Source organism: Myotis davidii, unplaced genomic scaffold (assembly GCF_000327345.1).
Source record: "Myotis davidii unplaced genomic scaffold, ASM32734v1 scaffold175, whole genome shotgun sequence".
Taxonomy (NCBI): Eukaryota; Metazoa; Chordata; class Mammalia; order Chiroptera; family Vespertilionidae; genus Myotis; species Myotis davidii.
The window spans coordinates 1,472,429-1,493,436 of record NW_006286972.1 but is presented as its reverse complement, the minus strand read 5'-3'; the positions used below and the strand labels follow the sequence as shown (position 1 = coordinate 1,493,436).

At 38.9% G+C, this 21,008-nt stretch overlaps 1 protein-coding gene across 1 annotated transcript in view; it reads left to right on the top strand.

The window, feature by feature from the left end:
* CYYR1 (cysteine/tyrosine-rich 1) overlaps positions 1–21,003 on the top strand; it is an 86,600-nt gene extending 65,597 nt beyond the window's left edge. The window contains exons 4-5 of the mRNA XM_006758778.2: positions 12,622–12,779; positions 18,649–21,003. Coding sequence (XP_006758841.1) covers positions 12,622–12,779; positions 18,649–18,782 — 292 coding nt within the window. The 3' untranslated portion in view covers positions 18,783–21,003. The remainder of the gene's footprint in view (positions 1–12,621; positions 12,780–18,648) is intronic.
* The last annotated feature ends 5 nt before the right edge of the window (positions 21,004–21,008 follow it).

Here is a 21,008-nt window from a genome sequence, read left to right as displayed (position 1 = left end):
GTGGGAGCTCATGGTTGTTTGGCAATAAGGAATTAAGGTAGAAAAAATCCCAGTGTGTTGGCTGGTCCCGGAGGTGGTTCTGAAGGTGGTGCCTGGATAAGATGCTGGAGGGTGGTAGGAGGCTGGATGAAGGGAATCCCTGGGTCTGTTCCATCCAAACACTGTTGAAACAAGAGACAGATCCGGGACCACCGAGGGCACTGCCATTTTTGTTTGTTTGTTTTGTAAATAAATCAAAATTATACCTATTTTTTTGTCAGATTGGCAAAAAATATACTATATTTTTTTGGTGTACCGCAGAATTTTAGTAATTAGTTTATGTGTGCCATGGGATGCAAAAGGTGGTAAATTGCTGACCTATAGTGAACACCCACACTCTAATTTGCTATTTGCTTGTCTACACTGGCAAGATAATTACCTGAATAACTACAGTTTGCCTTATTCTGCCAGACAACACAGCTTTATTAGCTAATTAGTTTTCTCCCCAATAGGAGAGCTGTCATTTCCCAGTCCAGTTCTCCTTCTTTTCCTCTGTCCTACTAGATGGAACAGGATATGAAGTTTGCCTGTCTTCAGAGGCACTCAAAAGAGACAAAACTGGTGTGCTGCCACTCTGATGCGCAGCGTAATCCCTCCAAACACAAACATGGTTCATGGCAATGAGAGGGAGGAGCCTATTGGAATGCCAAAGAATACAGTGAGACCTTCTAGCACATTATATTAGCTGCTCCTAAAAATGCACAGAATCAATCTGACTTTTGAATCATTTGTGCTCTTAAAAAAAAATCATGGCCGAAACCGGTTTGGCTCAGTGGATAGAGCATCGGCCTGTGGACTGAAAGGTCCCAGGTTCGACTGGTCAAGGGGGCATGTACCTTGGTTGTGGGCACATCCCCAGTGGGGAGTGTGCTGGAGGCAGCTGATCGATGTTTCTCTCTCATCGATGTTTCTAACTCTCTATCCCTCTCCCTTCCTCTCTGTAAAAAATCAATAAAACATATTAAAAAAATAAATAAAAAGCTTAAAAAAATCATGTAGGATACCTTCCAAACCAAGCACTGTGTCATGGTATAGCCATTTTAGCCAATAACTTCAGGACAAGGCTATATCTTTGAAAGTAAAAATAATTACTAGTAAGTGAGAGCTAGATAGATGATATGAATAAGTACATGCAGTTTTATTTACTTAGATAAAATACTTAATGCTACCTGGATGATTATTACATCTCTACAGACTTGAGATTGTTGCTTAAATTGACAATAAATGAGATAAAAATTATGGAAAAGCATTATCTGTTCCCACCTCAGAATTAGAGGTAATATTGTGGGAGAGATTTGTGTGAATAAGTCAGGATAGCTTCTATTACAATTCTCCAATATTCATAGAACTTGGTTCTTGTTGGGATGGAATTAATTATCACACAGAAATTTCAAACTCTTCTAATCTTTTCTTGTATCTTCATTAGTCTGAGATTTCCACCTCTGCTTCCCTTTCTTTTCTTGACCTGCAACAGCTGTATTATTAAAGTGGAATGTCTGCTAATTAGCAGTGCTACTGAGGAGCTGAAGGGGACCTCAGGCATTCTCTGATCCAATTAGATTCTAGCAGCACAAAAACCTGGAGCAGATTAGACTGCATGCAGCAATCTAAGAATAACTCAAAGACTATTATTTTTCACTTATGTTTTCCGGAGGTTTGGGAACATTTGTTTCAGAGAAGGACAATTAAGAGTTCATTGATTATACAAATGAAGAAACCCTCCTATCAATACATGCACATTCTGCTAAAAGTTTGTGTATACAATATAAGAGAGTGTGTATGCCTTTTATAAACATATTCATTTTGGAAAACACACTTGGTTAAAGTCAGGCCAGTAAGCAATGAGAGTGAGCGGAGTTTATCTTCTGCCCCCTCTCTGCCATCTTCTGAGCCTGACACTTCTCTCCTTTCCTACAAGAGGTCAGAGCTTTCCCTCTGCAGAGGTCCCTTCTTTGGGGGACGTAGGACACCTGGTGAACTGAGCCGTGCTGAAGTGTCACACACTTCCAGGGTATTGTTCTGTGTTGGAATAAACTGTCTCCCCAGTCAATGCCTTTTAAGCACTGGGAGTGTCCAAAGCTTTGTGTGCCTGGGGATAGCATAGAGGTATAATAAATAATCTTTAGAAGTTTAAACTTGATGACCTTAAACCACCACTAGCTTTACCTTCTATGTTTTATGTTCCTGCACTCCCACTTCCCCACCCTTTCCCCTGCCCCTCGGCCATCATCAGGTTCAGTATCTTACCATGTTTTGACCAGATTACAATGGTCTTTTAAAATTATTATTACTAGAGGTGTGGTGCACAAATTTGTGCACCAGTGGGGACCCTCGGCCTGGCCTGCGGGATTGGGCCAAAACCAGCTCTCCGACATGTCCCCCCGAGGGGTGCTGAATTGCAAGAAGGTGCAGGCCAGGCCGAGGGACCCCACCAGTGCACGATTGGGGTCAGGGAGGGACACGTGAGGTTGCCTAGCCAGGGAGGGACTGCAGGAGAGCTTATGGGTGTGTCCAGCCCATCTTGCACAGTCCTGATCAGCCGGGCCCCAGCAGCAAGCTAACCTACCAGTCAGAGCGTCTGCATACAAGTCCTTTGGTTGATCTCTTATCACCCCCCCTCCCCTGACTTCCCTTTGAAGTTTGACAGTCTGTTCAGTGTTTCCCTGTCTCTGGCTCTATTTTTGTTCATCAGTTTATGTTCATTATATTCCACAAATGAGTGAGATCATGTGATATCTGTCTTTCTCTGACTGGCTTATTTTGTTTAGCATAATGCTCTCCAGGTCCGTCCATGATGTTGCAAATGGTAAAATTTTCTTCTTTTTTATGGCAGTATAATGGAATTTCCTCAAAAAGTTAAAAATGGAACTCCCATTTGACCCAGTAATCCCATTTCTAGGAATATATCCCAAGAAATCAGAAACACCAATCAGAAAGGACATATGCACCCCTATGTTCATAGCAGCACAATTTACCATAGCTAAGATCTGGAAACAGCCTAAGTGCCCATCAGCAGATGAGTGGATTAAAAAACTGTGGCACATCTACAGTGGTCTTTTAATAGGGCTCCCTGAGAACCGTTTGATACCCATCAAATCCACTTTCCACATTCCTTTTATGTGGATCTGTGCTTACATAGTTCCACCTGTTTTCTGCACGCTCCAGTAAAAAAGCCAAGTTCTTTACCATGTCATTGGAGACCCTCCTCCTGACCAGCCCCCCAACCCCTTCTTATCCTCCAGCCTCACCTCCCTCTTCTCTACTCCAGAAACTCTTGACTTCTCACTGTCCCTTAAGCCCATCATGATACATATATTACATTCCTATGGCATTTGCATGTTGTTCTTTTGAGCTGAAATGTGCTTCGGCTCCAATCCCTTCAAATCCCTTTGATTCATTCCTAATCTTCCTTTAAGATTGCAGATACCACCTCAGGAACCCATCCTCCAGAAGCACCCCCTACATATACATATATACCCACACCCTCTTTTGCTCACATACATTTTCACACACGCCTTCTTCTCACACACACACTCACACATGCCTGCACATGTGCTAACACATTTGGATTAGGCACTGTACTCTGTTTTTATAGAATTTTGTCAGTGCTTCCTCTTTGACTCAATGCCATGCATTATTATTACACACATGTGTGTCTGTGTCTTCCCCAGTATTTGTCTTCCTTGAATCTCCAACATCATATCTAGACCAGGGTAGACACTAAAAAATGTTTGGTGTTACATAATTTATGATTTTCTCTAACCTTGAGATATTTTTTTAAAATAGTGTCTGCTAGAACAGATGGCCACTAGAAATCCTCACACTCCCACACCTGCAAACTTGTCTGAGTTACTTTCTGACTTTGTAGTACCACGTATATGTTGGTGAAGGGTGGACAGATCTGAGATTTGGGGTCATTTGTCTCGATCTGTCTTTCATTCTTGATAATTCTAGCTCACATCTACAAACTCAAACGTGGACAACTTGGACCTGGAATCCTAATAATGCCAATTATACAGAGTTATAGTGTGTGTGATGTTTGCCAAACCCTTTGCCTATGCACCTGAATAGACTACCTCTCTTCCCACTGCCTTTTTCCATTGGTTATATATTGAAGGTCTGGGGACAGGCATTTGATCAAAGCTGGGTCAATCACGGTATTCCTGCCTTGGCCAAATGGATTGAGAGGTGGGTCCTTAACTCCAGCCCCGGCCAATTGCATCCCTTCTCTGAGCTTGGCTCCACTGGAATGAGACATGATTGAAATAAGTTTCTCTCTTAGGGATAATGGTAAGGCAAAAAAAAAAAAAAAAAACACAAATAAAAAAACCCCTCAGAAACTGTTTGGAGCTATATAGAGGCAGCCACCTACAGGGAGAGAGAATGATAGTGATGCTATGATGAGGAGGTGGTGCTTTTAAACCGCTTTAAGAATCACTAACATGAGCATGAGGCTACATCCTCCAGGGAAGCCAAAGTGTGGCATTTCTGATCAACCACATCAGGTGGGCACAGGTGAGCCTGGGAACGAGGCCTCTGAAGGAGTGTGATCAGCTTTGGGGCTTGGAAGTCGCGCACTCAGGAGAGTTGTGTGCTGATAACAAATGCCAGAACAGAGCAGGTCACTGGCAGGCCTCGCACAAGGGATCTCCCCCGCAGACACTGATCAAGCACAGCCTGGTCCAGCAGAGGGTGAGGCCTTGCTAAGGTCCAGGAAGAGGATCACAATTATTGGGTGGGCAGGCCCACTTGTCATGAACGGTCTAGCCGTTGGCAGCGCCCCAGGAGAAAACAATGGGCTAGACAGCGTGTGTGCTCACTGCCAGGGGTTCATAGTGCCATCATGGTCTGTTACGGTTTCAGCAGTTAATTTGGAAAGGTTTACCACCTCCAGCATCCACCCCAGTCCTAAAGGAACCTGATTAAATTTTTAAACGTGTAAGTCTGAAAGGTGGCTGCTATTCTGCCAGGTCAATAACTGTGGGAGCCTCCACATTCACTTGAAACTCTCCATGCTGCGGTCGATGGAAAGGAAAGTAGGTTACTCTGAGGGCTCTGTATTTTCATAATCAGATGCCATCTCTCACGTCTTGGGACTTAAATCTCAACAAATAGATTTTCAATAGAAATCCTCATAGTCACTGTTGAGAAACTGCTTCGTGACTTTTTCCCACCACTCAAACTATGATAAAAAGTCCTGGAAAGGAAAAGAAGAAAGCCCTGTCTACAGTAATCATCATACATTAAGGTAATTACCTCAGTGTGAAGTTTCAGCAAAGGTTACTTCAAAAGGGTGAGCTGTGCCAAAGCGTTAGAAAGGAGAGAATCCTATTTAGCAGTAATTGGGGATTTTTCGGTTTGGGAGGCAGAAGGCAGGGAAACCTTCATGCAGTTTCTGTTTAAATCTAGCTTATGATCGCGTGTCTCATATAGTCTCCATTTCCACACAGTTTTATGAACCATATGCAATCACCCACATGGAAGACACGCTACACTCTCTCCTCTCACATCCTCCCCAATTTAATCTGGCCATCAGGCTTCAGGGCTTCAATCTCCAAACTGTTCCAGGAATCCTCTCTCTCCTTTTATCTGCTTCCCAATAAGACTTTGTCCATTGATCTGGCAGAGTGGAGCGACTCCATGACCTTTGCGGAGTAGATGAGAGAATGTGAGCAAGGCAGCCACTGCAGTATAAACAGCTCTGGGGCTAAAATAAGTGGATTGGATTCTATTTCACAAAAACATCCTCCTGGACAGAAAACTGTATATACAACCAAGTATTAAGAAATCAGGCTGGCCGGCGTGGCTCAGTGACTGAATGTCAACTTATGGACCAGGAGGTCACAGTTCGATTCCTGTTCAAGGCACATGCCCGGGTTGTGAGCTCCATCCCCAGCATGGGGCATGCAGGAGGCAGCCGAACAATGATTCTCTCTCATCATTGATATTTCTCTCTCTCTCTCTCTCCCTCTCCCTTCCTCTCTGAAGTCAATAAAAATAATATATTTTAAAAAAGAAATCATTACTACTCTCTTCATTACAATATTTTAATGCATTGGCCAAAAGAAAGAACTATTAAGAACATGGAATAATCTGAAGAATTTTGCCAAGTTTTATTTTTCTCATGTGTACATTTTACTTCCATCCCTACAGTTTGGAATGATATTTTTCATTGCTTTCATTCATCACACATGAATTGTCATAAATAAATAGAATTGTTTAATATTTCCTTTGATAAAAAAGATTAAATACTTTCCTTCAGTTATAATTAATCATAATAGAAAAATTAACTCATATTACACTGTTTTATAAAATGCTTTTGTAAATTGATCATGTCAGAGAAGAAGGGAAATATCACATTATATTCTTTTCATAAATACTATTTATCTTAAACATTATTTAATAGTAAAACCATGTAAAATGTCTATATTAAATCACTATTTGGAGTGCTGAGCCTAAAAGTGTGTTGTGAATATTATTATAACAATTACAACATTTATCAGAATCTTTTTATTTATGAAAATCTATTAATGGAATAAATTATCTTATCTCTGAGCATTGCTATAAACCACAGTTTCATAGTATCACTAGAGCCACTATAAATACATTTAATATCTTAATTATAAAGTGTAATATTAGTGCAAGTTTTAAGCTATAATTTTGTTCAAAACTTTTTCATTATCAGCAAGTGGTCAATACCCACCCCTGGAGTTTGACAATACACACCGATACTTATATGCATTTATCAAGATTTTGGGCAACCAGAGAAGGACGTCTGACACCAACCAATTCTCATAGCAACTGATGTCCTGCAATTCAATACAATCCTGACACTAACTATCTGGAGTTAGAATCAGACTGCGCAGGCTCGGGGCTCAGTCCCACTAGGTTGCACTGGCTCCAAATATCAGTCACAAGTATCAAGCCGCTAGATACAGCCCTCTGCCTCAGGGATGCCCATAACCCAGCCGTGGGCAAACTACGGCCCGCAAGCTGGATCCGGCCCGTTTGAAATGAATAAAACTATTGAAAAAAAGACAGTACCCTTTTATGTAATGATGTTTACTTTGAATTTATATTAGTTCACACAAACACTCCATCCATGCTTTTGTCCCGGCCCTCCGGTCCAGTTTAAGAACCCATTGTGGCCCTCGAGTCAAAAAGTTTGCCCACCCCTGCCATAACCCCTTCCTTCAGATTTAACTAATTTCTAGAACATTTCACACGACACAGGAAAATGCTGTACTTACCTGATCTCCGGTATATAACAGCCAAATGGAAAAGATGCCTAGAACGAGGTGTGGGTGAAGGGAAGTGGTGGGTCCAGAGCTCCTGTGACTGCTCCCATCACCAACCCAGAAATGCTCTGAACCTCACCATGTAAGGGTTTGGATGGAGCACTCCTTGGGCAGGTGTGATTGATTAAGTCATCGGCCAATAGGGATTAGCTCAATCTCCAGCCCCTGCCTCCTTCCCCAGAGGTCAGAAGTGAGGCTAATCACACTTTGGTCTTTCTGGTAACCAGAAAATGTGCACACCCTGAAATAAATGCATTCTTTCAAAAAAAGAATCCCCTACATTTTTTCAAGGTTTTTGTGATTCCAAATTGCTCAAATTGATAGCTGTCTCTTTCCAACAGCTGAGCAAACCAAATTATGTATATGCAGAAAGATTAGTTTGTTACTGCATTTTTTTGTATAATAGTAAATTATGCTATACATTTATACTTGCCACATCTTAAATAACTAATTTTCAATTGTTAATGGGTATCAGAGGATCAAGGGCACCAAAATTATGATTTACTAAGAAACCTAACCTTACACAGTAGTTGCAACCTCATTGTTGACCTCCAGAGCAAGTACTTTGGCTGGAGCTGCCAAGGAAACAAAATGAAGCTACTTTTCTGTGTTTTAAAAGGGATTCATGAATATAAATATATACCAATTCAATATTAACAGCTTGTTTTTTTAATATATTTTTATTGCTTTCAGAGAGGAAGGAAGAGGGAGAGAGAGACAGAAACATCAATGACAAGAGAACCATTGATTGGTTGCCTCTTACATGCCACCTACTGGGGATCGAGCTGGCAATTCGGGCATGTACCCTGGCCAGGAATCAAACTGTGATCTCCTGGTTCATAGGTCAATGCTCAACCACTGAGCCAAGCTGGCCAGGCTGATATTAACAGTTTCTATAACACATACTTTGGGAACTCTGTGCCTGAATAATTGAGCTATTGATTACTAGTATTTCTAGACCATAAATTAAGCCCTCCAATTTAATCTTATTTAGACATAAAATTACAATCAAAAGGTTTCTGGATCCTTTTTTGTTTTCCTATTTCAAATGATCTCCCTTGATAAATCTTTTTTCTTGAAAAAACTTATGTACTAAACTGCTAGAATCTGCCATTCTTAATTACTAATAATAGGATGTCCAAAAATCTCACATTCTGCTACATAATTTACTAACAAAGTTAATATGCAGAAAGGAATCTTTTTAAAGAGTTTATTGGAATTCTTAATTGTATTCTGTTATTTTGATTTTATTTTTCAGTGAGTGGGAAAGGTCATGAGAGAAAAATCTCTTCTGAAAAATACAAATGCGGGTTTAAAATCCCTTGTCTGAAATTCTGAAATCCTCAGAAAACTCTGGAAAGCAAAAGGTTATGTGTAACTCAATTGGTAGCAACCTGGAGCTTTTTTTTTTCTTAGTCTCTGTTTAATTGATAAGCATTCATATTCCCGCCTTTCCTGCAAAAATGTAAATGTGTTGTGCTTGGGATGCTAGCCCTGGGAGTATCATATAATATAGGGTGGATGAACTGTATTTCCTTTTCAAAACCTGAAATTTCCTGATTTATGAGACATGCCTGGCCACAAGAGGTTGGGATGAGAGATTATGAGCCCGTCCTAGGTAAGTATCAGATGGGTGTTCATATAGCACCAAGAATAATAACTTACGACATGAAATTTGGGAGGAGAGTCACAAACACCAAACTGACCTTCATTTCATTAAGAAAATCAGGGGACTTAGCAACTTGGCCAAGGTTACTCAACTAACAGTTGGAACCCAAGAAATCTGGCTTCAGAAGTCATGGATTGTTGTTTTGTTTTTGTTTTTAAATGTTTTTATTGAGTTCAGAGAGGAAGGGAGAGGGAGAAAGAGATAGAAACATCAATGATGAGAGAGAACCATTGACTATCTGCTTCCTGCATGCCCCACACTGGGGATCGAGCCACAACCCAGGCATATGCCCCAACCTGGAATCGAACCATGACCTTCTGGTTCTTAGGTTGATGCCCAACCACTGAGCCACACTTGCCAGGCCAGAAGTCATGTTTTTAAACCACAAGGACTTTTCTTACTGAAGCTTATCCTGAAAGCCTCCACTGTCAGAGCAGAGAGAGACTGTGTCTCTGAGCTGAAAGCATAAGGATTTTGTGAAAGCTCATACTCCTCTGGGTAAAACCCCAGACTCCAGGAAACTGGCAGCCTCTCATACTCCCAAAGTGTGAAACTGGAGGATCCTTTTAAAGAGAAATGTGAAGAGCCTCAAAGGAGAAAAGTATGGGAAGTGACCTCAGGTGACCCTGTAAAATTCACCTGCCCGATGCTGGCCTTGCACACCAAACTTCCAAGCAGATAGTTAGTGCCTCTTGTATACATAGAAGGAGATTAGGGATAAACAGACATTTAAGGAAAATATCCAACATGAACCAAATCAAAATAAACAACCAGTAAAAAGCAATCTAGACAAGGTGGAGGAAATACAAAGAGTAGAGAAAATTTCAAATAATGTATTAATACCTTCAGAAATTAAGAGAAAGAATTACATCCATGAAAATAAAACAGGACCCTATAAAAAGGGGGGAGATTGCAATAGAGGATAAGATAGAACACCTGGAAATTTAAAATGTGATAGCTGAAATTTAAAAGTTCAATAAAACATTGGAAGATAAAGTTAGTGAAATTCCCCAGAAAGTAGTTCAAGAAAACAAATAGGGATAATAAACATTAAAGAATTTATCCAGGAGGTTCAGAAGCTTATTTCAGAACTAGAGGCCCGGTGCACAAATTTGTGCACCAGTGGAGTCCCTCGGCCTGGCCTGTGTTCTCTCACAGTCCAGGACTCCTCAGGGGATGTAGGAGAGCTGGTTTAGGCCTGATCCCCACAGGCCAGGATGAGGGACCCCACCAGTGCACAAATGTGTGCACTGAGCCTCTAATGTGCATGTAAGATCTTTGGTTGATCTCTTCCCACACTTCCCCCAGCAGCAACCTGACCCATGGCCAATTCCATGAGGAATGGAGCTCCCTCCTCTACTGGTCAGAGCATCTGTCCCCTGGTGGTCATTGCATGTCATAGCTACTTGGTGAACAGGCGGTCAGACGGTCGCTTAGGCTTTTATATATATAGATAGGCTTCCAGAAAAAGAAACAGAGGAAATGGTGACAAAGAAATTGGCAATTTATGAAATGGTCTCAAAGCTGAAGAAGGTGAGTGTCAGCCATGAAAAATCTTCAGTGCCTGGCTGGTTTTTTTGTTGTTGTTTCTTTAATCCAAGCATTTTATTGAATTCCAGAATACTAGGAGTAAAAAGAAAATATAAGAACTTCAGAAAGGGAAAGAAAAAACAGTATCACACAAAGAAAAGTAAATATTATGCTATGGGATTTCTCTACAGCAATCCCAAATTCTAGAAGACAATGAACAATGCCTTCATGTTTGTGAGAAATAATGTATTTCAGATTAGCATTCCATACTCAGTCAAACTATCAAATGAGTGTAGCATTAAGTCACTTCCAGGTATGCAAGGACCCTGAAACATTTATTTCCCTTAAACCTTTCCTTAAGAAGCCACTCAGGAATGTGCTTCAGTAAACAGGGCAGTTCACCAAGAAAGAGAAAGGATGTGGTCCAGACACTTGACATCCATGGACCATAAGCAGGTCTAGAAACAGTTCCAAGTTCAAAAAGCACCACTGGAGATGGCAGGCTATGAAGGAAATCACCATGGGGATAAAACAGAACTGATAAAGTGATTGTCACTGTGTTTGAGCATTCAAAAATAACTGATAATTGACAGATTTCTAAGCATTTGGGGACAGAAAAAGGGGAGTAATAATAGGTATATGGAAAAATGAGAACTCATGGATATACCTTAAAAAATAAGTGTAAGAGAAATGAAAGGTAACAATGACTCAGCAGTAAGTAATATCATGTTAATATATATACTGATGACTGATTTAATGAAGGATTAGATTTGTCTGAGGAATCTACAATCCCAAAAACTGAAGAAAAGTCAATAGCTAATACATGGAAATAAAAATTTCAAAGGAATATAATATTTTTGAGAAATAGGAAGAAAATATTAAAAAATTCCAAGAGAGTTGAAAATGGTTGCTTCAGAGAGTACACAAATTAAAATTTGCTTTATTTTCCTATCCTACAAGGTAATCACTATCTATACATTCAAAAATGTGATAGATACAAATACAATTTATCCTCTTGCAATCATTCAGTTGACACTGGTCTTATTCTGTTGACATTTGACTTTTCATTTGTTGTATTATTATTCAATTAACCATGTATCCTGAACATCTCAATTTATAAACCTCTTCACCTTTTTAAATCATTGTATAGGCTTCATTCTCTGATGTATTATACTGTTGTCATTTTTTGTCAATTCCCTTTTTAGGAACATTAGGGTGTTTCTGATATTTCGCTCTTAGCAACAACACTTGGATAAATATCCTTAGTACATGATTAGTACCTATATGTGTTGTATTTCTTTAGGATGCATTGCTACAAATGATACTGCCTATTGAAAATTTACATATTGATAAAGATTTCCCCCATTACTTTCCAAAATGGTGGACAAATAGATTCACCCAAATCATATTCTCTACACAGAATGATCATATTGACTCTTTCGTGCAGTATTTTTTTTTCTGTGATGTTGCATGAGAAAAAACTTTCTGGAGAAAATCATTAACATTGATAAAATAAAGGTTTTGTTTACATTATTGCTGAATCTAATGGGAATCTGTCATAACTATTCTCTGTATAAATTTTTTAAATGTTTGTTTTTCTTTTTCTGTTTTATTAAGAAAAATAATTCTAGTTCTATATGAAGAGTTTTAATGAGGATAAATGTTAAATTGTATTTAATATTTTGACATGTATCAAGTTGTCTTCATTAAACACATATACTCTACAGAAAATAGATAAATTATTTGATGTTGAAGTACATGGCAGAATGTGTGTGTTTTTTAATTATTATTTTAGAGAACGTATCTGGAGAATTGTGTTTTTTATAAATACCTGAAATTTTAAAACCAGAATCTGAATGATGAGTTTACTGTTCTGGAAGAGAATTCCCTGAAGATTGATAACTTTCATTTATTCATTGGAATGCACAAGACTATTAAACTGAACCAGGGAGTATTTTTTTAACATTCTCCTTAAGAACATTCATTTAAAAAGCACTTGTCATATAGTCATTGAGCTGTATTTAAAAGTCTGAAGAATCCTTATAAGACTTTTTAATAAATGTACTTCTGTTCCTCCTTTTTTAGGGGCACGGCGATTGCCGGTATTGTGTTTGGAATCGTATTTATCATGGGGGTCATTGCTGGAATCGCCATATGTATCTGCATGTGCATGAAAAACAACCGCGGGCCCCGGGTGGGCGTCATCGGCACCGCCCGCATCAATGCCATCACCTCCTACCCTGGTAAGCAAAACAGCTCACTTCTCAGGAAAGAGTCATGCTCTACTCCTTGGAGAGAGGAAACATTAAAGAAACTCACTGAGCCCTAACTGGTTTGGCTCAGTGGATTGAGCGTCGGCCTGCGGACTGAAGGGTCCCAGGTTCGGTTCCAGTCAGGGGCATGTGACTTGGTTGCAGGCACATCCCCGGTTGAGGGGGGGTGGGGGGTAGTAGGCAGCTGATCAATGCTTTTCTCTCATCGATGTTTCTGTCTATCCCTCTCCCATCCTCTCTGTTAAAAACCAATAACATATTTAAAAAAATTAAAGAAACTCACTGGAATAATCTCCAAGTATGCAGTGTATTTCTAAATTAATGTAGATGGAAATATAGCTTTCATTGATTACTTAGATCCAAATAATAAAATCCACCTGATATTGGAAGATATTCATATTTTCCATGGCTGTCTCATTGACTACAGTGAGCAATCTTCCAGTGTATTGATCTGCCACTGGGGATCGAGCCTGTATGTGTCCTGATCAGGAATTGAACCTTGACCTCCTGGTTCATAGCTTGATGCTCAACCACTGAGGCACACCAGCTGGGCTAAAATTAATTTTTAAAACATTTAAAAATAGTATTTATAAAATTAGAATAGAAGACAAAATATTTTCATGTGAAGTCTTGTGTTTCTTCAGGTTTGCACTTTCTATTTCATACATGGAAACATGTTTTCTACATGTTATAGTGGCATCATTAATACTGGCAGATCACAGAGGTGTGTTGCATTTTTAGTAAATGTATGGTTCTGAGAACCGATTAATGCAAGAAACATAATACACCTCGTGGTAGAAGCATTTTTACTGCAAAAAGACAAGGTCTTCGAGACATAATGTGCTTGATTACTTCTCATTTCCTTCTCAAAGACACTAATTAAGCTTTTACTTAAAGGACTGGGAAACAACTCAGAGTAGAATTGAAGGCTTTTCAAAATCTTCCATGTGTGGAAATATAAAATGTTTTTACCCACAGTAATTAATTAACCCTGAGATAATAGAGATAGGCTGGAGGCCACGTAAGTGAGTAGAAAATAATTTAGCCAAGGTTACATTACCCCTTGAAAGTGCTCAGTGGGGAACCTGACAGTGAACATAATTACTCTGCACTGGGAAGGAGATTAACAAGAAAAGGTAATCTGCCATCCCTGACCCTTTGGACATTGACCTTCTGAAACAGTTTTTTTCATTCCTGTCATGTTGGGTAGAATGAATAATATCTGTTTAATTACAGTTGTTTTTAAAACCATCTGTGTGAAAATAAGAATTATTAGTCCAGTCTTACATTTCCACTACTTGCCAGAAATTTAATGTAAACAAAGAAAAGTGGTCACATTAACCCCTTTTTAAGAAGTTGGCTTGGATTACACACAACTAAAAGAAAATAATACAGAACTACCCTAACAAGAGATAAAAATCAAATGCCAATGACAGGAAAACAAGGCATTTTAATGCTATCAAGAGAGTTGAGATTTGAAGTGCATTACTGAGTCCCTGATGATTGATTGATAACAGATAAATATCTAGAGGATAGATAAATGATTGAAAGATAGTAGATAGATACATAGATACATAGATAGGTAGATAGATAGATAGATAGATAGATAGATAGATAGATAGATATAAACAATGGAGAAGGAGGGGAAGGCTCTTGCTAACAGAAAAATGCCAAAGGATACATGTAGAAAGGAGTCGTGGAATTGGAAAATTCATCTTTTTAAAATCATCATAGGAAAGGTTTAGGATAAGAATCATCGATTTATGATAAATCTGGGGGGAAAAGATTGCTGAGGATCAGGATACATGCATGTATCTATTTCCAGATTCTTGTTAATTATAAAAGTGAAGAAACCCAACAACATCTTGACTGGGAAATAAAAACTATTATCACCAAAGAAAGACAAGTGGACATCTTACATCTTCGGCTGCTTCCCTGAGGGTGACACAGTTTCATCTGTGTAGTATTCTGGCTGGAAGTTCACAGCCTGAATCCTAGCATGCAAACTTATCTGACAAACCCATGCTGAGGAGCATTCTATATAATAACTAGCTTGCAGCATTTAAAATCTCTTGGAAATATTTCATTAAGAAATTAACACTCCATTTGCATCATTGAATTAATATTTGAGGGCAACCTTATAGGGATATGTACAGGACATGGAAGACTTTCAACTACTCATCTGAGGAGAAGTTGATGATAAGGTGTCTTCTAATTGCGCCTATTTTTTAATGAAATAAGCAAGTCTTACACTAAAATTGGTTAAGGAAGTGTTTGTAGTTAAGGAGAAAGAAAAATGCATGAAATGGTAATCTCAGAGAATGGAGGGGTGCTGAAATACTTAATTTTCAGCCACCACCAACATCCTGCACACTAAAGAATCAATCAGCACAATTGTGCATTTTTATCCTCGTATTCTAAGCTCCTAGATACAGAGCTGGGTAGCCAAAATGTTGGATTTAATTAGGATCGGAGTTTCCTCAGCCAATGGAGAAAGAAAGAGAAAAGAAAGTTGATGATGGATGCACAGAAATGATTTCTGTGATGGACCATAAATCTAAGCTGCATAAAGATATGAAGACAGAAAAGAGGTGACATCAGTTTAAATTTTCAATTTTTAAATGTCAGTAAATTGAAAATTCAGGTGAGGTTCAAGTTGTTTTGGAATGTGTCTTCTAGAAAGATAAAGAGTTGTGTTCAGATTTGCAAAATGGTAGTATTATCGGTTACAAAGTGAGAAAATGATTTTTGAAAGCAAAAATGTCCAAGGGACTGAGAAGCAAGGTCATTTGTGTTAAAGAATGACTAAAGCAGATAATTTAGGTGATAACAAACCAACACCATGACGTAAGCAGTCTTCAAAATGAAGACTACAAAATGAGCAGAAGGGAGGAAGCTTTTACAAGGTAAAAAATAAAAACAAGAATGACAAAAATAGTAAGTGATAGCCAATTAGGTGATTCCTGGCATTTTATTCTAAATAACCAATTCAAAATAATAAGTCTATATATAGAGAGAGATGGTTATCACTCCAGTATCTATAATAACAATAATAATAAATTGTTGATCTCAAAACAAGAGAATGATCAGTTGAATAATATGCAGCTATTAGCAATAATGTTTATGAAGAATATATAGCACAATGAAAAGCACTATGTTCTAACACAAAGTATAAAAAAGCATATAACATTTTATATGACCACAAGGATATAAAAAACACAAATGACTAAAAGAGAATATATAAAGATAATCTTTGTTAAATTGTGGTGACAAAATTATAGATGATTTTTCTGTTTGCAATTTTTCTAAAATAATGTTGCATAATTTTTATAACACTATCCATCTTCCTTTTACATTTGCTTTAGAAATGTTGGCCTGAGTGGGTGAAAAACATTAAATTTCTTCTACGAATTCATAGCATCCTTACATTTTCTAATATTGTAGACAACTATAATGACATTAAGGATAAATGGCACGCTTGCTCTACTTAAGTCAGAAAATTGGAATATCGGTTATAAAAGAATTTCTAAGGCACCATATCTCCGTCTGCATCCATATATCTTTTCGAGACGACTTAACCTTTAAGGAAGAACAAATCCTTTTAGAGTTAATCCGGAATTCTAAAAATTGATACCATGCAAAGTTGCTTCCTAGTGAAACCTTATTATCTGCAAGAAAGAAAGATAGCACAGCCCACAGATATACAAGTATTATTTCAAAAATGTCTCCCAGTAGCTGGTACCCTAAACGATGTGCCATGTCTGTTTCATGATGGATAGCCCAAATATCGCTCTTCAACATTATATTATCCCTTCATTGAAATTCAAAGGCTAGATGAATGCAAGAACACTGTTTCATATGTTAGATTTTCTTGTTCAACATGCAGCTGTGGAAACCATGGGGAATCTCACTGAAAAGTCCTCCGGCAGTTTTTATGCAGATGGCAAAACATAAACGCTTTGTTACCGAGGCTCAGCCGCATGCTGCGGCTTCATGACAGAGAGTGATGCAGTCAATCTGTAGACTCATCCAGTGTGCGCTCCTCACGTGGGCAGCAGGGAAAAGCCTGGATATTAAAACAACTTCAAGCCACATGCCGGAAAGAAGCAGTTCAGTGGGTATCCAGCTGCAGCTTCCTGTTTTACATGGAGGCTGCATTTCTTGGCTTGGAGGAAGTTCATTACAAATCCCTCTGTCTCAGTCCTCCTGGACAGAATGAAGCGAAGGAGTGGGCATAATGCAGAGGGAATGTGTGATTAGACTCCACAGGACTTATTCCATTTGATTGTGGAAACAAGGCTTGAAATCGCCCAGCCTCCGCAGGTCTAAAGCAGCCATGGGGAAGCTGTAGATAGCATCGCTGCTTTCTCTACCGAGCACTGTCCTTGTCGGAAGCCCTCAACCTGCTCAGACCACTAGAGACTTGCAGAGCCTTTGCTGACCAGAGAAATCCTTAGAGCACATCCCAGCCAGTACTATGTCTCTATCTTCCTCTTTTCTTAAGTGACTCAACCCCACTCCCTCACATCTCTGAGGATGGGCAGATCTGTAAATGGCTCCAGTCATCCAACCCCTGGTGAAGTCAGCCAACTAAAAGGGTTCGAAAGAAACAGTTTGTGTTTACCAATAGGGTGAAGCCCAGTGTGTGCCCATGCATAGCTGTCAGGACACTGTCATAATCGTATTGGTACAAGCACATTTTAGAAGACACTTTAGAAATAAGGTGGTTGAAATGGTGCATGTTCTCTCCTCCCATTCTAATGTTAAGAACCCGTCTTTTGGTTTTGTTTTTGCATTATTATGACACTAGGCTACATTCACAGTAAGCAATTCAACATGCAATTCCAAGTACAATCATGATCTGGATGATGATTCAAGTACTGGCAAGTCATCAGAGGGCCTGGTGAGGGTTTGCTCAGTTGTTGAAGAATGGCTGGGTTCTTAAAGGGGTACCTCTCTTCCAACCCTAGAGATGGGGTTGAGATCACTACAAAACAGACATCCATACATAGCCATAATAAAGTGTATTAAATGTGATTTAAGAACACACTGATATGTATTTCAATAAAAAATTAAGAAAAATTCTCAAATAAAATTTAGAAAACTAAATTCTTCATCCTTATTTGCAAACCTGCTTATCCTCTTTTTTTTTTCTTCTTGTTCTTGTAATGGCTCCATGACCTTCCAAGTATGGGAGCCCAGTACTGGGTGTCCAATACTTCAATACCCTTTCTTACTCTCCACACCTTTCTTCACCTACCCAGTCATCACCCCAGTTCTCAGAGCTGCCTAAGGGCTCTTATGATTCCCCCCGCCCCGTTCCTACCATATACACCACCATGAGTCCCTTATAATCCCTCACATAGCTCTTACATCATCTCACTTTTTCTTTGATCCACCTCAATTCATACTGCAAAGACACATTCACTAGAATATTCAAAACAAATCTCTTGATAATTGTACATTGTTCACGCTTTATGTGATTTTCAAAGTCCACCATGATGATCATACTATCCAGTTCCTCAACATCTTTCCCATTTCTCCCCTCCATGTACTTTATGCTTTGTACAAAAATGTTCCCCTGTTTCTGTGCTTTTGCTCAAACTTGAATTATCTTCTAGTCTCTTCTCTATCTGTCCTTTCACATCATATTTCCAAGAAACTTAGCCTAAGCCACCAACCCTAAATACGTGGACCAATGGTCCTCAGCCTGATAAAACTCAGATTTTTGCCAGCAAAAATCATGTCCCCTCTCAAAGCACCTAGCCCACTGGCATAAACATGGTGGATTCTCAAATATTTGCTACCTGCCTGATGCCCTTTTCCTTTTCTTTTTCAGTGGCACCACCTCCCTATAGTTACAACCATGAGATGGAATACTGTGCAGAACTGCCTCCTCCCTACTCCCCAACCCCACCGTCTTCAGCACAGCGTTCTCCACCCCCTCCTTATCCTGGACACTCAAGGAAATAATCTTTCTCCCGGAAGAGAATATGTGCCAGCCACACATCTTGCCCTGAATAAAATGCCTACACTCAGAAACAGGCAGGAGAGGACTGCTGTGAGGAATAGTCCTTTGGGTCAAATAATGTGTCAAGTGCAATGTCCAGGCTAAGAGATGCAGGGTTTTTAACCCTTCTCAGAGCTGACCCCATCTGGAGTATTATGTTTGGTTTGATGGAACCATATTTAAAGAGATCTACTGATCAACGTTAAGCACATTTGGAGGAGAGTAATGAGATACACAAAATACCTGAAGATCATGTTGCTTATGGAAACTGCAACACTGATCCAAAGAGATTTATGTAAGACAGGACTGCATAAAGAAACCACTAGATTCTGTATTCCACGTAGCTTTAAGAGTCAGAACTAGAGATATTCATTCTTCCGTTCATCAGCAAATGCTGATCAAGTGCCTGAGAACCTCCTCTGTGCCTTATTCTGTTGGAAGCACTGGATGGAAGTTACAGGAACTTTGGTTTCGGGGCTTTTGTGAAGCCCCTTGTTGCCAAGGCTTCAAACAGAACCTGGCTGACGATCTGTGAGAGACTTGCTCTAGAAGGGTTGGCTCAAATGGTTGAAGGTGCACCTCAAAGTTCTGCTCATGTTCTATGCAGGTGTGGGGTAGATTTGTATGCCTCCAAAACCAAAAACTACTGGAATAGTTGGATCTTACCTATTTGATTTGAGAGTTAAAACAGGATCAAAGGGATTCAAAGTTGCTTGAAGCCAAGTACTCTTCAATGCTAATTACTGCCACCTAAAAATCATCTGGCTTTACTTAGTGTATTATGACAAAGGTTATTTCAATGGTGGGAAAAAATGTTCCATAAGCAACAAATTCTTCACTTCAGATTAAAAGATCACAAGCCAAATATTTTCTTTTTGTGTCAGGAAGAAAAGTCTCAGAACTTGACCATGAAGATATACAGGTTTGAAAAAAAAAAGAAGAGGAAGAAATGAAGTTTGGGTTCTTTTCGGTGGATTTCCATTCATCCATAGCTTAGACAAATTTCTATTTCTCTTCTGTGATATTTTGATAATCTATTCCCTTGAAAAGTTACACAGTTAATGGAAAAGTTAGGATATTAATATCAACTTGTTGCCTTTTGCCAAAATCCAAATGTTATCAAGTGCCTATCTTTAGGTGTAAACACTGTTAATAAATAACTCTAATGTGCCATATTTTTCTGCAAGTGGCCTTAACATTTATGTTTTTATGTTGTACTCTTCATGTATTTAATATTTACACTAAGAAAATATTGGGACTAGATTATTAAATTTTTGTATCTCTTTGCAATTAAATCTAAAATGTTTAATCCGACATCATTGTCATGTTTCAGTGAAACCCCAAAACAGTGCTAAAAATTTGCTGAATAAAACAAACAAAATGCCTTAAGGTATAAATTATAGTTCCCATTCTTGTAGTTAGGAAATTTAGTAGTTAATATACATAGCATATTTTACTTACAAATACATCTATCTGACTGAAATACGGTTTAACTGCCAGTGAGATTTAAAAACTAGTGAGTTTTCAATGACTTGCTTGGTTTTAGGCACTGACAGTTGTCCTACTCATGAAGACACAGTGCGTTCAAGAGTTCCAGCCTATTCTAGTGACTGAGATTTAGCACAATTTTCACAGAACATCCGCTTTCATTCATCTCTCTTCTTTGCAAGTGTGAGCAGACCCAATCCAACTGAAGCTGTGCAGCTCAAAGTGCCAGGGTCTCTGTGACTGAATTGCAGAATGTTGGTTGCAAATGCACCATATATTTCTCAAGAAAAACGGAGAGGAAAAGACCAGTGGAAATTGAATTCTCATCATCTTCACCATCAATAAACATTTATTACACGCCTCCTATAGTCTGCAATCATTACCCACATAGGAGCCATTTCCATCCACACCATCTCTCTTCTCTGAGTCGTTTTATGGCCTCCCGTAAAATATATCACAAACCCATAGACCTACCAGAGATGACTATTTTTATTATTTGTATTTAGTGTCACAATAGCATAAATGTGCACATTATCAGGATAGACTTTTGGAGTTCACTGATTATTTTCACAGATGAAACATCTTGGGGGAAAATAGTGTTTGTTGTGAAAGCTTTGAATGATGATTATTTAAAAACTACTGTATTTGCTGAGGCCAAAATGTTTACAATAAGCAATAAAATGAAACAACCCATTATAACA